At 43.7% G+C, this 23547-nt stretch overlaps 1 protein-coding gene across 1 annotated transcript; it reads right to left on the bottom strand.

Annotated features, from left to right (window-relative positions):
- LOC141984497 (uncharacterized) lies at positions 1-22984 on the bottom strand. The gene is given in 4 exon segments (XM_074947573.1): positions 1-81; positions 84-478; positions 1139-1723; positions 22558-22984. Coding segments are annotated over 4 exon segments (1488 nt in total).
- Positions 22985-23547: the final 563 nt, after the last annotated feature.

The raw sequence follows: 23547 nt of genomic DNA, 5'->3' as shown, positions 1-23547 counted from the left end.
TCAAAACTTATTGAATGCCAGCCTTCTGTTGCTTGGGCAGTCCTCTGGGGTGGCGTGATTGGGTGCCCAGACCCCGCCTCCCCACGCATTCTTGGGCGTCTGGGTGAGGAGGCTATGGAACTTGGGGGCTGCAGTGGTGATCTGTGCCTTTCTTGAACCTCAACCATATGCCGGAGCATATCAGTTTGATCCTCCAGTAGCCTCAGCATTGCTTCCTGCCCCGTTTCATCGCGCTGCTGCCACCTCTCCTGTTGGTCCAGCCATCTATCCTCTCGCGTGTCCCTCCTGTTCTCATGTTCATTTTGTGCTTTCCTGGGCTCTGACATTGTCTGCCTCCACGCATTCTCCTGGGCTCTTTCAGTGCGGGAGGACTGCATGAGCTCAGAGAACATTTCATCGCGAGTGCGTGTTTTTCGCCTTCTTACCTGTGCTAGCCTCTGGGACGGAGATGCTAGTGGCAGCGTTGAAACATTTGGAGCTGCAGGAGGAAAAAAAGGGAGAGTAAAACTGAAAAAGACACACCGGCCATTTAAAAGGAGGGGCTGATGTTTTCAGGTTAACGTGCAGCACAAACCCAACTACCCCCCCCCAACACACACACAATTCTCTGGGATGATCGCTTCACCCCTTTCCCCACCGCGTGACTAACAGCGGGGATTTCTTTTCAGCCAGAGGCACACAGCCCAGCAGGAATGGCCACCTCTGAATGTCCCCTTAATAAAATTCCCTTATTTCAACCAGGTGACCGTGAATGATATCACTCTCCTGAGGATAACACAGAGAGATAAAGAATGGATGTTGCTTGAATGCCAGCAAACACCGGGACCATACGCTGCCATGCTTTCTTATGCAATGATTCCAGACTACGTGCTACTGGCCTGCAGTGGTAAAGTGTCCTACCATGAAGGACGCAATGAGGCTGCCCTCCCCAGAAACCTTTTGCAGAGGCTTTGGGAGTACCTCCAGGACAGCTTCATTGAGATGTCCCTGGAGGATTCTGCTCCATCCCCAGACACGTTAACAGCCTTTTCCAGTAGCTGCACTGGCCACGAATGCATCCCAAGTCTTCAGGGCAAATTAATCATTAAACACGCTTGCTTTTAAACCGTGTATTATATTTGTACAAAAGTACACTCACCAGAGGTGCCTTCTCTGCCTTCAAGGTCCGGGAGCCCGGGTTGGGAGGGTTGGGAGGGTATTGGCTCCAAGGTGATAAACAGTTCCTGGCTGTCAGGGAGAATGGTTTCGCCGCTTGCCTGGTGTGCACTATGTTCAACCTCCCCCTCCTCATCATCTTCCTCATCCCCAAAATCCTCATCCCTATTGTGTGAGACTCCCTTGCAGGAGTCCATGTACAGGTGTGGGGTAGTTGTAGGGCCCCCCCCTAGAATTGCATGCAGCTCATCATAGAAGCGGCATGTCTGGGGCTCTGACCCCAAGCAGGCGTTTGCATCTGTGGTTTTTTGGTAGGTTTGCCTGAGCTCTTTAAGTTTCACGTGGCACTGCTGTGGGTCCCTGTTATAGCCTCTGTCCTTCATGCTTTTGGAGATTTTTTCAAATATTTTGGCATTTCGTCTTTTGGAACGGAGTTCTGATAGCACAGATTCATCTTCCCATACAGCGATCAGATCCAGTACCTCCCATTCGGTCCATGCTGGAGCTCTTTTGCGATACTGGGACTCCATGGTCACCTCTGCTGACGAGATCTGCACGGTCACCTGTGCTGATCAGCTTGCCACAGTGGCCAAACAGGAAATGAAATTCAAAAGTTTGAGGGACTATTCCTGTCTACCTGGCCAGTGCATTCGAGTTGAGAGTGCTGTCCAGAGCGGTCACAATGGAGCACTCTGGGATAGCTCCTGGAGGCTAATACTGTCGAATTGCATCCACACTACCCCAAATTCGACCCGGCAATATCAATTTCAGCGCTAATCCCCTCATCAGGGAGGAGTACAGAAATCAATTTTAAGAGCTCATTAAGTCATCAAAAATGGCTTCATTGTGTGGACGGGTGCAGGGTTAAATCGATCTAACGCTGCTAAATTCAACCTAAACGCATAGTGTACACCAGAATAAATTGGGGGTGGGTGGAGTTTATAAAGAAGGAATCCTCTCACTAAGGTTATGTATACACAGCAAAAGGTCTTCATGGGCTAGTGTACCCAAGATAGCATGAATATAGGACATACAGGTTAAAATAGCAGTGAAGACAACCCAATGCAGACTTTCGAACAGGCTAGTGAGCCAAGTGCATACCCAGGGTCTATACCATGCTTGGTCTCCTTGTGCTAAAGCCTGTGCTGTACTGTCTTCACTGTTACTGTTATTGGTGCTAGCCCAGGTACAGCTTTTGCTATATAGACATACACTGAATTAATCTGGCTATTTTTGGTTTAGATACTTTAATTTCCTGTTGTTGTTGTTGTTGTTTGGCTCCAATTAAAGTGAAAGTAAATTAAATTAAAAGTCATGGCTGGCTAACATTAGGGGGAAATAATTCTCTACTCTATGATGCACTGGATTTTATGGATCAATGCTAAAAAACAATTCTGCTCTGCTGATGTTCTTTGCTGTGGTGCTAAACTGTACTAATTTGACAATTTTTAATTTTTGTGAAATAATTTTGTCTTCCTTCATCATCCCCTTCTATTCCAAACAACCTTCAGAAAAACCCTTATTCTTTTCTTTGGGCAATTATTTAATAAGATTGCCAACACCTTCTTTGAAGAGGGAAATCCACCACCCACCGTGAAGCTCAGAATAGTCCAACCAGTACCATTAATATACTTGCAAATTATGGCCTAATTTTAAACATCCCTTTCGTAAGCAAGCTAATGAAGAAGTTAACAGTTGTCTATACTGCCACCTGTAAGCTGACAGTATCCCGGCCAGGTCATGTGTTTAGGCCAGGGAATGGTCTAGAAGCAGTGTTCATTGCTCTGTTCATTGAGAGGGAGATATCATTTCTCATACTGCTGTACCTCTCTGCAGCATTTGATAAAGCAGATCATCTAATGTTGCTGTCCTGCTTCCAAGAGATTGCAGGGGTGAACAGAAATGCCCTTCAAGAGCTCCTGTCTTTCTTGTCAAAATGAACTCCAGAGAGAAGTTACAGGAAGATGTCCTTTCACCTCCAGAATCCTCATCTGTGGCGTTCACCAAGGGTTAATCCCCTCCCCCAACATATTCAACTTGCAGATGAAGCTGCTGAGGAGAGTTGGTGACATAACACAGGCTGAAGTGCCGACTCACTACATCCAGCTCTCTCTGCAGACATTATGTCAAATGCAAATAGCACCACCATGTGTTCTTGGCTGTATCATTTACAAGATACTATCATACTCTAATTCATTCCTAGATAATTCTCTTCTGTAGTAATTAAAACAATAGTCTTTGCTGTGCCTCTAGCTTAATGTAATTTATTTTATTCACAGCTTAAGTCATCTGCACCCCTGCAGCATACCCTGTATTATATCTACCAAGACATGTTGAGACAAGAAATAAAGTATGTTTCAGGGTGCACAAAATTCCAGTTCAGGTTATTTCAAGTGAGTAACATAGTAAGCAGGGTCTACATGCTTACTATATGGCGAAAACTCATGGGAACCAACATGCTTCCTCTACATGGGGAAAACTCATGGGAGGAAAAAAAGAATTCAGAAAACCCAACACTTCATCTAAAAGACTTAGAATCATAGAATCATAGAATATCAGAGTTGGAAGGGACCTCTGGAGGTTATCTAGTCCAACCCCCCGCCCAGAGCAGGATCAATCCCCAACTAAATCATGCCAGCCAGGGCTTTGTCAAGCCTGACCTTAAAAACTTCTAAGGAAGGGGATTCCACCACCTCCCTAGGTAACGCATTCCAGTGTTTCACCACCCTCCTAGTGAAAAAGTTTTTCCTAATATCCAACCTGCAACCCACTGCAACTTGAGACCATTACTCCTTGTCCTGTCATCTGCTATCACTGAGAATAGTCTAGATCCATCCTCTTTGGATCCACCTTTCAGGTAGTTAAAAGCAGCTATCAAATCCCCCCTCATTCTTCTCTTCCGTAGACTAAACAATCCCAGTTCCCTCAGCCTCTCCTCATAAGTCATGTGTTCCAGACCCCTAATCATTTGTGTTGCCCTTCGCTGGACTCTCTCCAATTTCTCTACAGCCTTCTTGTAGTGTGGGGCCCAAAACTGAACACAGTACTCCAGATGAGGCCTCACCAATGTCGAATAGAGGGGAACGATCATGTCCCTCGATCTGCTGGCAATGCCCCTACTTATACACCCCAAAATGCCATTGGCCTTCTTGGCAACAAGGGCACACTGTTGACTCATATCCAGCTTCTCGTCCGCTGTCACCCCTAGGTCCTTCTCTGCAGAACTGCTGCCGAGCCTTTCGGTCCATAGTCTGTAGCAGTGCATTGGATTCTTCCATCCTAAGTGCAGGACTCTGCACTTGTCCTTGTTGAACCTCATCAGATTTCTTTTGGCCCAATCCTCCAATTTGTCTAGGTCCCTCTGTATCCTATCCCTACCCTCCAGTGTACCTACCACTCCTCCCAGTTTAGTGTCATCCGCAAACTTGCTGAGGGTGCAATCCACACCATCCTCCAGATCATTAATGAAGATATTGAACAAAACCGGCCCCAGGACCGACCCTTGGGGCACTCCGCTAGATACCGGCTGCCAACTAGACATGGAGCCGTTGATCGTTACCCGTTGAGCCCGACAATCTAGCCAACTTTCTACCCACCTTGTAGTGCATCCATCCAGCCCATACTTCTTTAACTTGCTGACAAGAATACTGTGGGAGACCATGTCAAAAGCTTTGCTAAAGTCAAGGAATAACATGTCCACTGCTTTCCCTTCATCCACAGAACCAGTTATCTCATCATAGAAGGCAATTAGATTAGTCAGGCATGACTTTCCCTTGGTGAATCCATGCTGACTGTTCCTGATCACTTTCCTCTCCTCTAAGTGCTTCAGAATTGATTCCTTGAGGACATGCTCCATGATTTTTCTGGGGACTGAGGTGAGGCTGACTGGCCTGTAGTTCCCAGGATCCTCCTTCTTCCCTTTTTTAAAGATTGGCACTACATTAGCCTTTTTCCAGTCTTCCAGGACTTCCCCCCGATCGCCATGAGTTTTCAAAGATAATGGCCAATGTCTCTGCAATCACATCAGCCAATTCCTTTAGCACTCTCATATGCAAAGCGTCTGGCCCCATGGACTTGTGCATGTCCAGCTTTTCTGAATAGTCCTGAACCACTTCTTTCTCCACAGCGGGCTGACCACCTCCTCCCCATGCTGTGCTGCCCAATGCAGTAGTCTGGGAGCTGACCTTGTTCGTGAAGACAGAGGCAAAAAAAGCATTGAGTACATTAGCTTTTTCCACATCCTCTGTCACTAGGTTGCCTCCCTCATTCAGTAAGGGGCCCACACTTTCCTTGGCTTTCTTCTTGTTGCCAACATACCTGAAGAAACCCTTCTTGTTACTCTTAACATCTCTCGTTAACTGCAACTCCAGGTGTGATTTAGCCTTCCTGATTTCATTCCTACATGCCCGAGCAATATTTTTATACTCATCCCTGGTCATTTGTCCAATCTTCCACTTCTTGTAAGCCTCTTTTTTGTGTTTAAGATCAGCAAGGATTTCACTGTTAAGCCAAGCTGGTTGCCTGCCGTATTTACTATTCTTTCTACACATCGGGATGGTTTGTCCCTGTAACCTCAATAAGGATTCTTTAAAATACAGCCAGCTCTCCTGGACTCTTTTCCCCCTCATGTTATTCTCCCAGGGGATCCTGCCCATCGTTCCCAGAGGGAGTCAAAGTCTGCTTTTCTGAAGTCCAGGGTCCGTATTCTGCTGCTTTCCTTTCTTCCTTGTTTCAGGATCCTGAACTCGACCATCTCATGGTCACTGCCTCCCAGGTTCCCATCCACTTTTGCTTCCCCTACTAATTCTTCCCGGTTTGTGAGCAGCAGGTCAAGAAGAGCTCCGCCCCTAGTTGGTTCCTCCAGCACTTGCACCAGGAAATTGTCCCCTACAGTTTCCAAAAACTTCCTGGATTGTCTGTGCAATTCCCTCAGTGTACTCCATTTAAATGGGAGGGATCTGGATGATTGTAAAGGGGACAGAGGCAGGTGAGGCCTGGAAATGCCACAGAGCCATAGGCACTATGGGAAAACCAGGCCCCATCCTTTCACACTCTGGGGTCCTCTGAAGCACTGCTGCAGCTTCCTTTGCTTTACCAGCACAACCCCATTAGAAGCCGTGCTGCAATCAGGTTTCATCCTGGTGACTTCACAATGGTTGAAGACATGGAGACCAGTTACTGTTGGATCTACTGGAAATAAGTGAAGTACATGGGGAAGCATGTCATGGAGAACCCCGCCTGAGCTGCCTGCAACCCATCCCAAAGTAACTGAACACCAACTACTCCATTCTTCTGTGTATCAAATGTCCTGCTCTACATGTAAGAAGACAATCATGTATGGATGAATCCTCCAAAAAATAGTAAGCTGTGGAAAGCGAGCACCAAGCAAGAGCATTAGTGTGACTTCTATGGGATTTTGAAGTTATATATGATGATCTGTCTACTCACTGTCCAGGATGGGACCTAAACTTCAAATATGAGGACGCCAGTCCTTTTTTAGAATGAGGCAAGTCACATACCAGAAGTGATATCTAGCTATACTTAGGGAACAATACTTGGAGGAGAACCAAGTCTCCCTTGCAGTGAGCATCTCTGAGGACTAGATTCTGCAGCTACATTGAGTACTACCATACTATTCAAGTAGTTTGGTTTCAGTGGAAAAGCTCTTGGAGTATTCAACATGAGTAAGGGTATCACAACCTGACTCTGAATTATTAAATATTCTCTCTCATTTTTATAATGTTAAATATTTATATTTTCTATTTTAAAGTTGTGAATGGTCTTTCTCTGCTGACTCAACTCTGTGTTTGAGAGAGAGAGATTAAAGTTAATCATAAAATAGTCTACTTTCTTCTGGATTAGTGTTTTCTATGTGTTTTTTTATGAAGGATGAGTCATTTGACAACAGTTGTCATAAATGTTTAATGAAACGAGTTTTCTTACTTTAGAAGAACATACACAATGAAAATTAACCTAAATAGATTATTAATAGTGATTGATATATATTAAGCTTTAGAAGCAAATGGTGAGGTTTTTCTCTCTTGCGTTTATTCATTTATTTATATATTATTTCCACAGATTGCACTGAGGTTAAATAAAAAGATTTCTCTGGTAAAATGACATTGTTACTTCAATGGCTTTGAAAAAAGATGGAATAACAACTGTAACTTGTATCAGGAAAAACACTTTTCCCCCCAAATAGCACAGATATAATTACTTGTCACATCTAACTCACTATTCCCTATGTCTTTTCAAATAGTGCCACGCTAGTATTGGCTAATCAGTAGAAGAACAGCAGGCATACAAAGTGTTCTGAGAATGATAATGAAAATACCACACTCTGATTGTTCTATTAAAAATGTAGCAATTCATCATTTAGCATCATTAGTGGCTGATAACTGGGATTTGTCTATGATATCCTTTTGAGTTTTATTGTATTTCAGTCAATAGGAAGCAACGGTTATCTGTAATAACTGTCTATATTAAAATTTAGATACTGGCTGGAGAAAATGGGTAGTAATTTGGTGATTATTCATATTTCTTAAATTTCTGTAATATAGTAATTTATTATGCAAAATTAAATTAGAGTGCATAGACCATATAGATTTTTCTGCTATTTTTTGTACTTCATTATGGCAATGATGAATGGCACATAATTTATAACACTGTAGTTTAATAATTAAAATGACTTTTATTATTTTGTTTACTAGTTTCTTCTTTCTGCAGCTTGTAATTTTGCCTTATGATTAGCAACAAATCTTGCACAGCAGCACCTTCTAATAGAACTCAGCATGGACAATTTTCCACGCAGATTCAATCTCTGTCTAAATTCCACTAATCCCTTGATTATTCTCAGGGGAAATGATCGGATCCCTGTAGCATTCCTGATGTACTGAGTATTTGAAAAGATAATAATGAGGCTCAGAGCAGCCAGAAATATGGGCCTTGTACTTGCTCTTTGGCCTAGGTGAAAAGGGCCACACAAGGAGCCCGGTTGATCATTCACTGAGCCTTTGTGGTGACTAATATAGCTTCAATCTGTGGATTGTGAGTGCCTTCATTAGCGATATGATGTTGAGCTACCCAGAAGACTGGGTAGCTGACAGTCACTGTAGGCCCAATTCTAAAGCAAAATTTGAACTGACTTCAGAGGTCTCAATTCAGGAAAGCACTTAAACACTTGTGTAAGCAGGGTCTCAATGAGTTCTCCCATGACAGCTAGCTGGGAGCCGGACAGACTTCAGGAGCAAACTGTATTTACATGTACACACCTACTCTGCATAGATATTCAGCAAACAGGCGCTGTGTTGCTCAAAAGTAATCAACTTTGGCTGGTGTTGGGTTATAAAACACTGTAGTATTGAATGCAGGGGTAGTGAAATGTTGTTATCCATGTTGTTATCTCTGTTGTATCAGTAAAGGGGAATAGAACTATGCTGAGCCTGTCATGATTGAGGGGTCACCATCAGTTTAAAGAAACTCTCTAAGGCAGGGGCTCAAATGCCAGTCTCCTGTGAAATGCAGCAGTCGGTCGGTCGGTCGGTCGGTCGGTCGGTCGGTCGGTCGGTCGGTCGGTCGGTCGGTCGGTCGGTCGGTCGGTCGGTCGGTCCGTCCGTCCGTCCGTCCGTCCATCCAAACGTGTCCCAGCTAGGTGATGTGGATTCTCCCTAAGGGTCATCAGTCTAGTTTAACCTGTTCCTCCCCACTGTTGAAAGACAAAGCTAGATAGACTTTATTAGGAGCCTTTTGTTATTTTTAAGTGCTCAAATGAGAGCTGAAATCACTTGTGGTGGGACAGCATTTCTGCCCAGCCTGCAAAGAGCTGAAAATCACGAAGAGACTGACCTGCAGAGGTCACAGCAGGTGGCAGCATAAGGTGACTGACAGTTGGCTGGTGAATGAGCGGCTGGCAAGGCCGGGAGCAGAACTATGAGCTGGTGAGGCAGCCAGCCCGAGCAAGCAAGGTGCCTCCTTCCCCAGGTGGGAGATGTTCCTTTTCTGGGCCCCTCTCTGCTCCCTCACCATACCCCACTTACTGTGGTTGCCCTTGGTCAGTGAGGACCCAGGGTTCAAAGGTGCAGATCTGATCCAGAGTTCACTGAAATCAATGGAAAGACTTCCATTGACAACAATGGGATTTGGATCAAGCTTCTAGCGGAACGCATGGAATCAGACCAGATTCTGCATTCCTTGAACTCACCCAAATCCCATTGTATTCAGGCATTTCACACACATACCCCCTTTGAGTTATAATTTTTGGTTGTTCCCCCCGCCAGATAAAAAAGGTGAGTTGCGGGTGGATGTGGCACTCCCTCCTTGAGCCCTACTGTGCTGAATCCCAAGCCACTTTGGCATCACTGTTCACCCCCACCCCGAACATTCCTTCGCACCCCCATAGGGGGTGCAGCCCACAGTTTGAAAACCTCTGATTTAAAGGTTCTGGTGATATGCAGTGGGGTTCAGAGTAGGACATATAAACCTCGGCAGAAATCTGGGGGGCCTGTGACCCAGCGTCCTCCCCTCATGTGTCTCCTCTGATCACAAATGGTACAGACTCATTAAAAGATTTATGAACTAGATATTTTACATGTATCTGTTAACATAAAAGCAAATTGCACAGTGCAGAAATATGGATTTTTTTTACTGTGTTATTAAACATAGAAATCAATTTTGGTAGAGAAAACATTAGATACACAACTAGTCAGAAACTGAAATTTGTGCCAGTCCTCATATAAAAATTGGCCTTACAGAAATGTTGCACACAAACAATCAATATTTCACAAACCTTTACAAATAGGGATGTCATCCTATCTGCAGGTAGATTAGGTATTTTCCAAGTGGCTAGGAGGGGACATGACCTAGGTGGTCACAGATTCTTTCTTTCTTTCTTTAGTGAAATGAGCCAGGGACTTTGACCTCTGGACATAGAACAGATAGGGAATGTACCGTAGCAAAGTTAGCTTACCCACCCTGACTTGTCCCTGATCTGAGAGAACCAACTCTAGAAGTGAGAGGATATTTTCCATGTTCTTATATGTTTAAATGCTTTGCCATGCTTAATGAAGTCACTGGAAGGGTCTCCAGCCTTGGCCTCTCAGATGAGACTCTCAACAGTTAGTTTCAAGGTTGTTAGTAGGTGTTCATGTGCAGCCTGATCCAAATCCCTTGCAAGTCAAAACACTGTGAGTGAAAGGCAGAATATGGCTAGATATTTTGCCCTATACAACCATCTTATTTCACTGAATTTGCACAGGGGGAGAGATACCAAAAATGATAGAGGAAGTGTTACCCAGCAAATGGACAGATGGCTATCAAGCTGGCATAAGACCTGGAATATGCAGGCAGCATTCAGGCAGCCCCAAAGGATTTAGAATGGCACATTTTTGTGACATTTAGGAAGTAGAAGTGAGATCAGTGGCTTATTTTTAATGTTCATTGCATATATCCCTCTGCCTCCAGTATCATAATTCCTAATTAGTTATGATACTGAACTCCCTATTTAAAATCTGGTGTTAAATAAATAAAGAGAAGAATCCTGGACAGTTAGGAAATAAGGAAGATTATACAAAACGTAAATAAGAAAAGACATGAAAAAGTAGAATATAGACTAGGGATGTGCATACCCTAGAAAATCCATTCCCAGGGCTGTCATTAGAGAAATCCCTAAGCGTTTGCTCGGCGACTGAGATTCCAACGTGATAGGGTTATGGGACAGACAAGGCTAGATTGCAGGTTTGCCAGCTTTGTCTAGCCACAAGGATACCCGGGATCAATGGAGCCCAGTCCCACCAAGAATAGCTTTAAATACCATGTGACGCTTACTGCTCTACTTCCACAATTCAAAATGTCAGTGAAAAATGGTCATGAAAAATTTCAAAAACTTTTTCATGAAAATATTTCTGCGTTTTTTCCTTGAGCTCTATTTGGAACACTCTGTCATTCAGTTATATGTACTGGAATCATCTGTTTCTGTAGGGAGGAATATTTTAACGGGCACTTTTTGAAAAGTTCAGAAATTATGGACCAGTGCTCCTTTCAGTTATTCAAGGTGCATTTCCCACTGACGTCCATTTTAAATAGAGGTGAATCTGAGAAAATATCTTTTCAATTCCTAGTTTGTAAGTATGCTTTTTTTCTGCAAAGCACTTTCAGGTTGAGCCTTGGTTTTTTGTTTTTGTTTTTGTTTTTTTTTGCAAACATGCTAGAAGCAGCTTTTTTTATCTACAGCACCGTCCATATAGATCTGAAACTCTTTGCATCTAGTAGCCAATTGAACAAAATATCTCTTGACTTACTTTGTTGCAGTGTATAAATACAGCAGATTAGATTCTGATTTCAGTTCCACTGATTTCAATCTAGAGCAACCTGAGATAAGCCAGTGTCACCAGTATAAAATTGGTTGTGAGTGGGTAAAATCAGATACAGTCTGACCCTATAATACCAAGAAATTCTTCTTTGCCAATCAAAATGACTGATTCCAGTGATCACAGCACAATTACCAGTAGAATAAAAGAAAAATAAACAGCATTTATTTTTATTGGAATACCCACCTACTGTATCATGTTATGTTAACAAACTCACTACCTACAAAGTTACTACTATTGCCTGAACTCCATCCCAGCTCCCACTTTACATGTTAATAAAATAAACTAACTGAATTACTGAGGTGAGTGCCATATCTTTAACACCTCAGTGAAGATAAATCAGTGCACTATTAAACAGATAGGTCCTGGTCCTGCAATTCACTTTGTGAAGGCATATCTTTGTGCTGCATAAGCCCTGTTGATTTCAGCGGAGCTCTGCCCAAGTGCAAGGATGAACTTGCATGTGGTCATTTGCATGGTGAAGGCTACAGACTCTGATTCTTCAAAGACTTATGCACCTGTTTAACTTTACACATTGGGTAGTCCAACTGAAGTCTATGGGATTACTCAGAGAGTGTGTGTAATGTTAAGCACATGCGTAGGTCTTTGTAGAACTGGGAAGATAGTTTGTTTTCAACATTGTTGTCTGGCTGCAGGCCATCATGCATAAGTGTTGATTATTTGTTAAATATAATAGTTCTGAACATATTCAGACATAATCTATTACAGCTGCCATCAATTCTAAAGCACACAAAAAAAGAATAAAATGATATGGCTGTGACTGTGGCTAGATCATAGCATACAGAGAAAACAGACAGATTAAGCATGCAGAAAATTAAACTTGTTCTCCCCTTCTTAAAGATTTGTTTTACTTTTACCATTTCCCAGATGTTTGTCTCTCAAAGCCATGGAACTGTGGAGGGAATAGATAGAAAACCATAGGTATTAACTCAGCAGTCCACCTGTACACAGGGGTAAATTCTTCAAGAGCACCTAAATGACATAGAAGCTTAAGTCCCTTTCTAGAGAGTGATTTAGGGCCTGATTTTCAAAGGCTTTTAGGGTCCTAAAATCAAGATAGTTGCCTAATGAAATTGTCAAAAGTGCCTAAGCCAATTAGATACATAATTCCCGTTGCTTTCAAAGTCAAAGTTAAGCTACAAAGTACCTACTTCATTTCTGAAAATTAGACTTAGGGTGCTAAGTGACTTACATGCTTTTGATAGCTTTCCCTGCCACCAGTTTCAAGATGGGGGCCTAGTTCAGAAGGGAGGGATTTTTAGCACTATCATATATGTTCCCCGTCCTGACTAAAGAGGAGTTAGTGAGGCCAAAGAGATGACTCCTGGGAGATTAGTTATAATATATGGATGCTCTTCCTTATAAATAATGGTTTCAGTGTAGTTCTTTTGCTGGAGGATGAATAACTTCTGTAGGCTTCACAAAGCATTGTATCCCTTCAGTTTGGGATTTGGAATACAAGGCCTGCATATTTTTCAAGTGACTAGTGATTTTGAATGCCTCCGTTTTGGTGCCAAACTTGAAATATTTTAAAGGAGTTTGATTATCAGAAAGAGTACATGCCTTCTGAAAACAAGGCCTCTCTGCAGTTTCTCATATTGAAAATACAAAAACTGAGCTACCCAAAATTTCTAGTCACTTTTGAAAATGTAAGTCCACCACAGTAGTTAGAAAAACTCATGCCTCTTTGATGGATGAGTGATGGCTCATGTGAAATAAACTGGTAGCTGAAGTTCAGTTCCTGGTGGATAGGTGTATACATCAGATTACACCCATGGCAGATCAAGAATATTCCCATTTCTGGATGCACTGATTAACTCACTGAGCCACAGTTCCTTCCCAGGGCTCCTGTTGGGGCATCATAGCTATGAGCCATTATTTGGAGGTAGCAGCAAAGGTTAAATTCAGTCCTTAATATCCATATTATGGTAGACCCCAAGGGCTCCAAACAGGATCAGGTTTCCATTGTATGAAGTTCTATACAAGCACACTGAAAGACATAGTCTCGGCCCCATTGCGCGTACAGTCTTTCACTAAACCAGACAAAACTGCTTTACAGTGTTACCTTGTGATGTTGAGATGTTGATATTTAATAGTAACTATGTTACAATGTTCAAATAAGTGAGAGCTTTCTTCCCCAAGATATGTGAGGTTGTGGAAAATAATGTCACGATCAATGGCATTTCTGAAGCCAGCTGATGGAGGGAAAATTATTTATTTCATTATCATAGACATGGCTTGGACTAATGCAGCACAGCAAGCATACTCGAGACTCTTTTATTTGGTCATCGTTTATAGTTACAATGTCACATACTAAGTCACAGTGTCACGCTCTTCTTACATTTTCGTAGGGCTGATCTATACTACGGGGGAATCGATTTAAGTTACGCAACTTCAGCTAGGTGAATAACGTAGCTGAAGTCGACGTACTTAGATCTACTTACCGTGGTGTCTGTCGATGGGAGACGTTTCTCCCATTGATTCCCCTTGTACTAGACACGATAAATCAACCCCTGCTGGATCAATCGCTGCCCGTCGATCCAGCTGGTAGTGTAGAGAGCCCATAGACTTGGAACAGATATTCTTACAATGAGGCCAGTGTTACAGTGTAACTCTGAATGAGGCACATACACAATGGAACTAATATTTGTAGAACTCATTCAATCCCAGCTGAATATTTTGGGTATTAAACGTATAACCTTTAAAATGGTATAGTCTCACCAGAAGGACACATGTAACACCAGCAGTGGAAACATCTTACAGTGATTGCGCCAGCTGTATCACCACACAATACTATACCAGCTTTGAAGTACTATACCATTTGGTAGCTGTTACCAGATTTGCCTGTTACTTTGGGGAATGCTCATTTATTAGGGTTACTCTTCTGGCGGGGGTGGGGGAGGTTCTGTAATTCGGTCAGTGTACTGCTTGTGTCACTTGTGTTCTCATACAAAGCGCTACTTCTCCCTGCTGCAAATTCTCTCCCAATGGAGCTATCCTATAGTACCTAGGTTCCCCAAGGCTGGGTTCTTCCAGCCCCAGAATCAGATGAAAACACAGACACACACTCACACACACATTAACAGAGCACATCTGAGAGGACTGAGTTGATCAGCACTCCCAAGCTGACCCCTTATATGTCCTTGGATTCAGCAGGCTGGGTCGAACAGCATCCCCAAGCTGTCACCCTCATATGCCTGAACAGACTGGGTGGAGCAGCGCTTCTCAGCTGCCACCCTCATAAATTCCATGTTCAGCACGTTCCTATCCCCACTTTCACATTACAATTGTTCTGGTAGTAACCCAATTGATGAGCAAACCTCACAGGATTTTGGGGTGCTGCAGGGATCTTTAGCTTAGGTATGAGGGGCATTGCTGCAGAGCAAATGAGGAAGCACAAAAACACCCACGAGGGGTCGAGAGAGAAAAGCAACCAGCTTGACCATGAAAGTTATTTATTGCCAGGTAATAACCATAGGGGAGCCAAACAAACAAAACTGTTATAATATTAAATCTAACTTAAATTTGATTCTAAATGTCAGGTTTAGAAAACTAAATGATCACACAAGTCAGGGTCAGAACGCTATACTGAGAGAGAGAGAGAGAGAGAGAGAGTTGGATTCTCATCACTCTGTGAAGCTTGAATGGATTGGGGGTTCCAGATGATGGTGGTAGCTGAGGGTCTGGAGTGCTGGAGATAGGCAGAGCCACCAGCACAATCAGTCAGGAGAAGATGAAGTCCCAGTGGAACTGATGCAGATTTTGGATCCAGGCATCAGAGCACTTACTTGAGCATTGGTCAGGGTTTTGTAGAGAAACAACAACGGTTCAAGGGAGAACACTAGATTTGTTTATGGGTAAACTGATGGCTCAAGGGAGTATACCAAAGTTGTTTTGTTCAGGCTAGACAATAGGAACTGATCATTCCTGGCTCTGGGCGGTGTTTCCTGGAGGGAGCTCAGAATGCAGTTAGGGAGCTTCACAATTTTGGATACCAATAAAGGATTTATTACTAGAATTGGTCTGGTAACTACTGAGCTGGATGTGTGCAGGTGTGGGTTCATTAACATCTGGAGCAGAGATTCCCCATCATGCAATGCTTCCCCGCTTTTCTGGTCCCACAGCTCCATGTGGTTCTTGCCTTGAAATCTCTGTTCTCCATTCTGTATGCTAATGGAAATGCCACCGTGTCCCATCTTCTATGCAAATGAGGCTAGGGGAGTTTCCTTAATCCTGTCACCCTTGTCCCAGTGGTTTAGGTGTGTCTCCCACTGCCTTTTCATTGCTTTTTGTATGTCTTTCTTCTGATCAGTTTTGGTTCAAGCAGAGGCTATGAGGGAGGAGTCTTTTGTGAGTCAGATATGCTGGTTACTGCACCCTGGCTCCCCAAGTACACAGAGCTGACAGGTAACATAGGAGAACTATGCTTTGGAAAGCATGAGAGAGAGAATGAGCTCTTCTTTATTGCTTGTGACATTGCTAAACACTTCCATCAGTCAGTGTTAATATATGGAATGACTCTCACATTACATATCAAAATCAAAGCTCCTTGGCATCACCTAGTACAAATGTTGTGATAGTACAGTTTGAGGTTTCTCAGTTGCAAATGCTGCAACAACCAAATACCCATAATTTATTGTGAGAAGGCATTAGGTGAGGTGGACTCTGACACTTTGCAAATGCCTATTTCTGATTTAGCATCATTACTTCTGAAGCCGTATGAAAATGCAACTAGAGAATGCACTGCAGGATCTTCGAGCCTAAAGCAGATAATTTACATAGCAAAGACACTTCAAAGAAAGACCAGATCTTTCATTTTATTGGTATTTGTAATATTGAGCACCCTGCACACTATTTTGAATTGGTTTAAATCTATGAAGGCTTTACCTGAATACCTGTGACCAATTTCTGTTTGACTTTCACTTTACCTCTTTGCTTTGACCATAATTCCAGATTGAAAAAAAATCAGTCTATTCCCTATGGCAGTTTTCCTGAATTACAGTGACAGCTACTGTCATAAGTTCTTGAGCACACACAGCTGAATGGTGAGAAGAAAGAAACTACAGGGGCTTATTTTACAGAAATGGTTACTACAGAAAACCAAACATCTGGTGGATTGGCAGTGACAGGCACTCCTCAGGTGGTCTGACTGGTCTAGACAACTTAAATGCCATGCTTAGGAAGAGTGCGAGAACACCAAAAGTATCCCATTTTAACTGTCTCAACTCTCAGGCCTCTGCTGAGCAAATCCTGGCAGCTAAGTTTAAAATAAACTATATATAAAACAGTGATCTGATGAAATTGCCTCAGGAGGGTAGGCATTTGGACCATTCCATCTGTGGCTGCTTTGTATTAGCCGGGGTGCTCTCCAATCTATGTTAGTTAGAGATAATGTTTAACATGACTGTTGATGTTAGTAGATGGGCCAGTAGCCATGGAAAGTTTTTCAGTGCTGAATAGTTCCTAGCTTTCTCCAGGAGCAGGCCTCTGTGAGTCTGCCCTCTAACCGAAAGTGATGGCAGTGGAACAGGAGAATATGCCCCCCGCACTTAGGATTGCAGTCACTTTGAAGGAGGCAATTATTTCTCTCGCTTATATGTGCAGACAAACATCAGCCTTGAATGCTTGGCTTGCTATTGGGGTGTATATTGGGGGGGTTGAATACATCCATTTTACCCCCCATTTTCTAGAAAGGCAGTTTGAGGCAGGAATGCTTTTGGACCCTTCTGGAATTGCTGAAGGGGAGTCTTGTAAAAATGTTGAGGAAACTGCCTTTCTCTATCACTGTTGACACTTGCGGCCTACGTTCAGACAAACTGTAACCTAAACACCCACCACTGTACGTATGGGCTTTTGGCCCATACAGACAATATTGTCACCTGTTATGTTAATTCTGTCTGACTTCAAAGAACATGGAGAATATTCAGATAATACAAAACAGCCTTAGACCCTGACTATGCTAGAATATTGAGACAATGGCTCCAGCTGGAATTATTTTTAAAATGGTTTAAGAACTTGTGTAGACTAAAGAACATTGTTTTCCAAAGCAGTTCACACAAACGTGATTCTGACCTTATGGAAGCAAATCTTCCCAGAATGGCTTTGGCTGATCTACACAAGCATTTAATCCATTCTTCAAATCAGTGCTTTGTACCCAGAGTTAATTACAACACTTTCTTGCATGGCAAGACAGTGGCACAAACTAATGCATAACGGCATCACTACTTCCAGTTCTGGGGTGGCAAGATCGTAACTGTCATGGACAGGGGCTCCCAGCAGTAGGTAGCAGGGACCTAAAATCAATAGGACCATTCACAATGTGTCAGATTAAGCACTGGGGATTTAAAGGTCTAAATTGTACAACCCTTCCTCACACAGACAAGCACTTGCTCACAGAAATAGTCCCATTGAAGCCTATGGGTGTAATTAGGTGAGGAAGTGCTCCCCTCTTATACCAATAAAATAAAAACCAGCAGGATCTTATTAAAGAGGATAAGACAAAATGTCACATTTATTGTGAATACAGAAAAAATCATAGTAGGCAGTCAGTTATAGCTGTAACATTTCATTCAGTTTCACATTCATTTACATGTTCATTCATACACACACACAGGTTCTGCTAATTTGTTATAGTTACCAGCCTAGAGGTTGTTCATGCCAAGTTACTGGCCAGGTAACTTGGGCATGAGGGTGGAGCCGAGTCTTTGTCAGATGTGCATCTCATGCTCCTGGAGGGTGGTAGCAGAACCAGACTCAAAGTTCTCAGTTTCTAGAGTCCATTTTTATAGGAATTTATTCCTATGCCAGTCTATGGGAATTGCTTCATCATGCTGTTGCTGAATCAATCAGCAGATGGCACATTCCTGACAGCTCCGTGCTGCCAGATGTTATCTTGTTCTTCGGTTCTCCCATACTTGAGGCTGTTGGGTGGATTCCAGTCTGCCATCTGGGGGTCATCTAGTTGTCTCCACTCTGCGCATTCTTCGGCCAATCGATACTGAACTCCTAGGCTGGCATCTCCCTGATCATTCATTTATTATCTGCACCAAGCATCCATCCACATACATCCTCTATCTCTATTTTAATCACAATTGTTAAGAAAGCGAGATAAATACAACAAAAGGATAGGCAGTGTCTGTCTGCTCTTTCTGTTGTTACAAAGTATCACTTTGAGTCTCTCTCTGTCTTAGGATGTACTAACACAATTAGCAAGCTTGCAAGTTTCACAGAGAGAGGGAGAGAAACAGTAACAAAAAAAAAAAAACAAACCCAAATGGCATGGGGATTTACATTTGTTCCAAAATCTTTTTGGAAACTCCTTACTAATGACATTCTGGATGTCGTTGTTGTTCGTATAAAGGTCCATACTCTTTTTTAAACTCCTGCTAAATTATTAGCTCCAATGATATTTTGTGGCAATAGGTTCCACAGGCTAATTGTAGCTGTGTTAAAAAGTATTGAAATTTAAATTTGTTGTGTTTCAATTGTGTTTAGTGTCATCTTGTTCTTCTGCTGTATGCTGTATTCACCCTTCCCCTCCGCCCCCGTCTGAATTGTCTTTATGTTCCAGAATAAACTGAATTCATATGCATAAAAATAATGGATGGCATGTAAATTAAGCATAGCAGATAGTTAAAAGCAAAACAAAACCCCCACAAACAAACAAAAAATGAAAAAGACCTGTTGCAGGAAATTACCCACAGACAATAAAAATGACCTGTTTCAGTCTAGTGATTGTCTTCCAAGCATTTGTCATTCAGACTATTTGTGTCACACAAATTACCATTTTCAACAGTGGAGGTATGTGGACCATTTGCAAAAGTGCGCCAGTGGTTTCACAAGCTATTATTGCAGTTGTGTACACAGACTGGGTGACAGTACACACAGCTGGATATTTAGCTGCCTAACTTGTCTTATATGGACTCAGTTCTGGTATTTGTGCACACAATTGTAGATTCACTTTTGTGCCTGCAATTTTTGTGCCAGACTGAGCCTCGGCCTTTGAAATTTTGACTCAGAGTCTTTTATAACCATCATGGAATTCACTGCACTAATTCATTTAATGACAGCTACAATTTAGCAGGGGGCAATCTAGCCAATTTGCCAAACCAACACAGCGGGGAGAGATTTGGGTTGAGGCCAGTCCCAACAGGCTTATGTTGAAATGTTAGTTTGGTGTTTACTGATCATGCTGTACATCCATGTAGTGTTAAACTTCAGATTCTTTGAGCTTACCAAGTGCATTGTAGTGATAACTCGAGTCTCTAGCGAATTAGACCATTTCTCCTTCTATCTTGAATCTGGGTGCAGCACCTAGCAGTTCTCCCCTCCCCTTCTTTTAAAGTGAAACCTCCATCTAATTCCCTCTACAAGCATATTCTACAGATGTGAATCTTAGTGGTTCTATTCTCCCTGTGAAGCTGAACCCACCCTCCAAGATTGATATGGCATAGGAAACTAAGTCAGAGGAGAACTGAACCATAGGCCTTTCATCCAGGTGTCCCTTGCTTTTATGGTGGGCTTCATCTGCACTTGAACTGCCTGCTATATTAGGTTAGATGTATCTAAGTGCTGTATCTATTTTGGATTTATAAGAGATCATTTGTTTGTGTAATGCTATCTATTTCATTTATTTGCTTATGAATTAGAATAATGCATTGTGACAGAAAATAAATTTGAACTTGAAGACTTTTGTACCCGTTACTTTAACTTAAAGGGAGATAAGGAACATGTATAGATTGCCTTGGCTGTAAAAGAGTTAAGCATGCTTCTTCCAGAATAAATACCAACTTTCATTTCAGGTGACAAGTGTCACAAGTATCCAGGAAGTCACCTTAAATCTGGAATGTGCTTCCCCATTTTGGTTCGCCAGCGCCTGGATTTCATTGCTTTCTGGCCATGCTGCAAAGCTCATCTCTTTTCTTGGGCATATTATCTATTTCATGAGAGCCCAACCAAGATTGCAATGCCATTGTGCCAGGCACTGTGCAAATGCACAGTAAGAAGCAGTCGCTGCTCTGAAGAGTTCAGTCTAAATAGACAAAGTGTAGGAAAAGTAACTGAGAGGTCAAGTGATTTATTCAGACTTACACAACAGGTCAGTGGCACAGCTGGAAATAGACCCCAGGTCTCCTGATCCTTAGTTCATTGCCATAGCCACTCCACCCCATGCTACTATCTAATGGACCATATGGACTGATTGGATGAGCTTCTTTATAGCATAGCACGTTTACATTTTAGGACCAGAATGATGATGATCTGGGGGGCACTGATGGTGGATTTAACTGACTTAATGTGTTTTCCCTGATCATCAAGAATTTTGAGCTTTGCAAGGGACTTGTAGCACCTGAGATAGGTGCTTCCTACTGTCTGCTTCTTTTATTAACATAAATAAATTTAGATTTGCCACACTATTTTGAAAAGGAACATGAGCTAAAATAGCCGGGCTTTGAAAAACTGTCTACTGCCACTATAAACCACTCTCTTTGACTGCCCCATGCTGTTTGAGAACTCATGTCATTGCAATAGCATGCAGGCATAGGGATGTTTAGGGCAGAACATTATTGACAACGTCTCCTGACCGATGATTTATGGCGTACATCAATGGGCAAAACTTGTCCAGTCTGTGAAGCCTGTTTGTCCCACTCTGCTCACTGGGGAGAGACACACTTTGCACAAACAGATACATGCCATGTTCTATCCAGCTGAGCCTTACCTCTCAGCCACCATTTTCTTTCTGATTCATGTTCGCTTTAACCCCTTCTGTCTCCTCTGTGACCTACAAACCCTCCTTATGTGTGACATGCTGGGCTGAATCCCAGGACTTAGGGCTGGCTTGTGAGTCCCTGACTCCTGTTGATGACCATTTACTCATGAAAGCAAGCTCCACTGACTTCAGTGAGGCTACTTTTGTGCATAACTGCTTGCCAAGGCCCTGATCTTGTCCACTGAGGTCAGTGACAAAATATCGACTGACTCCAATAGGCTAGGACCCATATGTGAATAAAGGGTTCATATTCATGAAAAGGGGCTGAAAACATTTCCATACAATACAGCATTTTCAAGCCCCGTTAATATGGTTTAAACACTGCAGTGCATTTTAATTAATCAGAGACTATATATTTTGAATACTTGGGAAATTAAGCACATAGTTATGGTCACTGCTTTAGAGAATCAACGGATATTGTGATAGCAGTTTACATAGATGTAGTTAGCTAAAAGGCATATTAGTTAAAAGGCAAATTCTTCATTGACTGTATCTTTCCTTGCTGTTTATTCCAGGAATTGGAGAACATTTTCCCAGTGTTTTCTTTCTGCATTTCATTGAGAGGGTGTAATGATGCCTTATTGGAAAACACCAGGAGGCGGGTGGGCACAAGCCCACCCATGTCTAAAGGCCCCTTCCCCAGCCTTGTGGGAGGGACCACTGGACCCAGGATCCAACTAGATACAGGGGACAACTAAGAAATAACAGGAATGCGCGGAAGGTCACAGGTTCAAAACTCGGCAAGCAGAGAACCCCGGACAGCGCCCACTGCTCCTCAGCGCCCACTGCTCCTGTCTAGGGAGGCAGTGAATGCTGTGCACAGGAACTCTGCCTAGATGCGTTAGACCAGAGAGGAGCAGAAATAGGCCCCACAGTTGCAGAGCACCCCATAGTCTAACATCCTCTTCCTGGTACTGAAGATGGCCACTTTGGCCAGAAGGAGGTTGATGAGGAGGTCTCACAACTTTGTGGGGCCACGGACAGGGTGTGAGAATATAAACAGGTGTGGGGAAAAATGCAGCCAGAACCTCAACAGGAGGTTCTGGAGGAGCTGAAATAGGGGCTGCAACCTGGCACATTCAAGATAAGCATGCACCAGGTTCTCCCTCAGGCCGCAAAAGGGGCAGGCTTCGGGGATGGGGGTGAACCATGCCAGGTACATGCCCGTGCTCACGGCTCCAAGGAGGAGCCGCCAACTGATGGGCCATGGGACCAGGGTGGAATAGAGGCTGGCTCACTGGGATTCCTCACCCTCCTCAGGCAATAGATAGTCCCGCCACTTGGTATCGGGGTGGGACACGAGGGTGAGGAAGTGAAGTGTGTGAAGCATGAGCTTGTAAAGATGGTCTCGTGGCGTGGTTCGGACATGAACCAGCTGCAGGGCATGCAGCCAGCTCGGGTTATGGAATGGAGGGGGTCGGGAGGGCTCACGGGACAGGGACCCAATGAAGAGGTCTGGAGGCTTGGAGAGGAAGGGTAAAAGGGCAGCATTGGGCAGGAAGGGTGGGATGGAGGTAAAAACCACCAATATGCCTAGGTCCTCAAGGGACTCAATGGGAACATATATGCCAGGCCCTTCTCCACCGTCTCCTGGGCAGTGGCCTCTGATGCCAGGAAGAAGACAACTTTCTCGTACATCTTGGAGGCCACCACCACGGCCATGGGTCCCACCACTCATGCCAACGCCTGCACGTAGGTCTCCATGTGGAGTAAAAAAGGCACCAGGAGGCAATGAACACCGTGCTTCCTGGTCAGGGTGGGGAAGGGACCCTGGCTCCCAGGAATGGAGCTGGAGGCGACAGTCAGGGCAGTTGACATGGTGGTGCATGGAGGGGCTGCAGCCACTGGACTGTACACTCTGGAGGCCAAGAGTGCAACGCCACCAGAGCTGGTGGAGGTAGCAGCAGGGGAAGGGGGAGCCACGGCAGATGAAGGAGCCACAGCAGGGCAGGTGAGCACAGCCAGGGGTTGGTGTGTGTGTGTGTGTGTCCCACAGCCAAATGTAGCTGGGGAAGGGAAGGTCAGACCAAGGGGGGGGGGGGGGCATGTGCGTCCATGTGCACTTGTGATACGCAGTCTGCCATTTGCTGCTGCAATCAGTCCAGGTGGTAAGCAGGGGGGAAGCAATCAGCCATGTCGAGGGGAGACGAGTAGGTCCTGACAGTAAGTGGGGTGGTGGTGGAATGGGGGAGCAGTGGCCCAGGGGCAGCTGACTGCAGAGCTGCTACCAAGTGAGTCAGC

This window comes from Natator depressus, chromosome 3, assembly GCF_965152275.1.
Source record: "Natator depressus isolate rNatDep1 chromosome 3, rNatDep2.hap1, whole genome shotgun sequence".
NCBI classification, from domain to species: domain Eukaryota; kingdom Metazoa; phylum Chordata; order Testudines; family Cheloniidae; genus Natator; species Natator depressus.
This window is presented reverse-complemented; position numbering and strand designations above follow the sequence as displayed.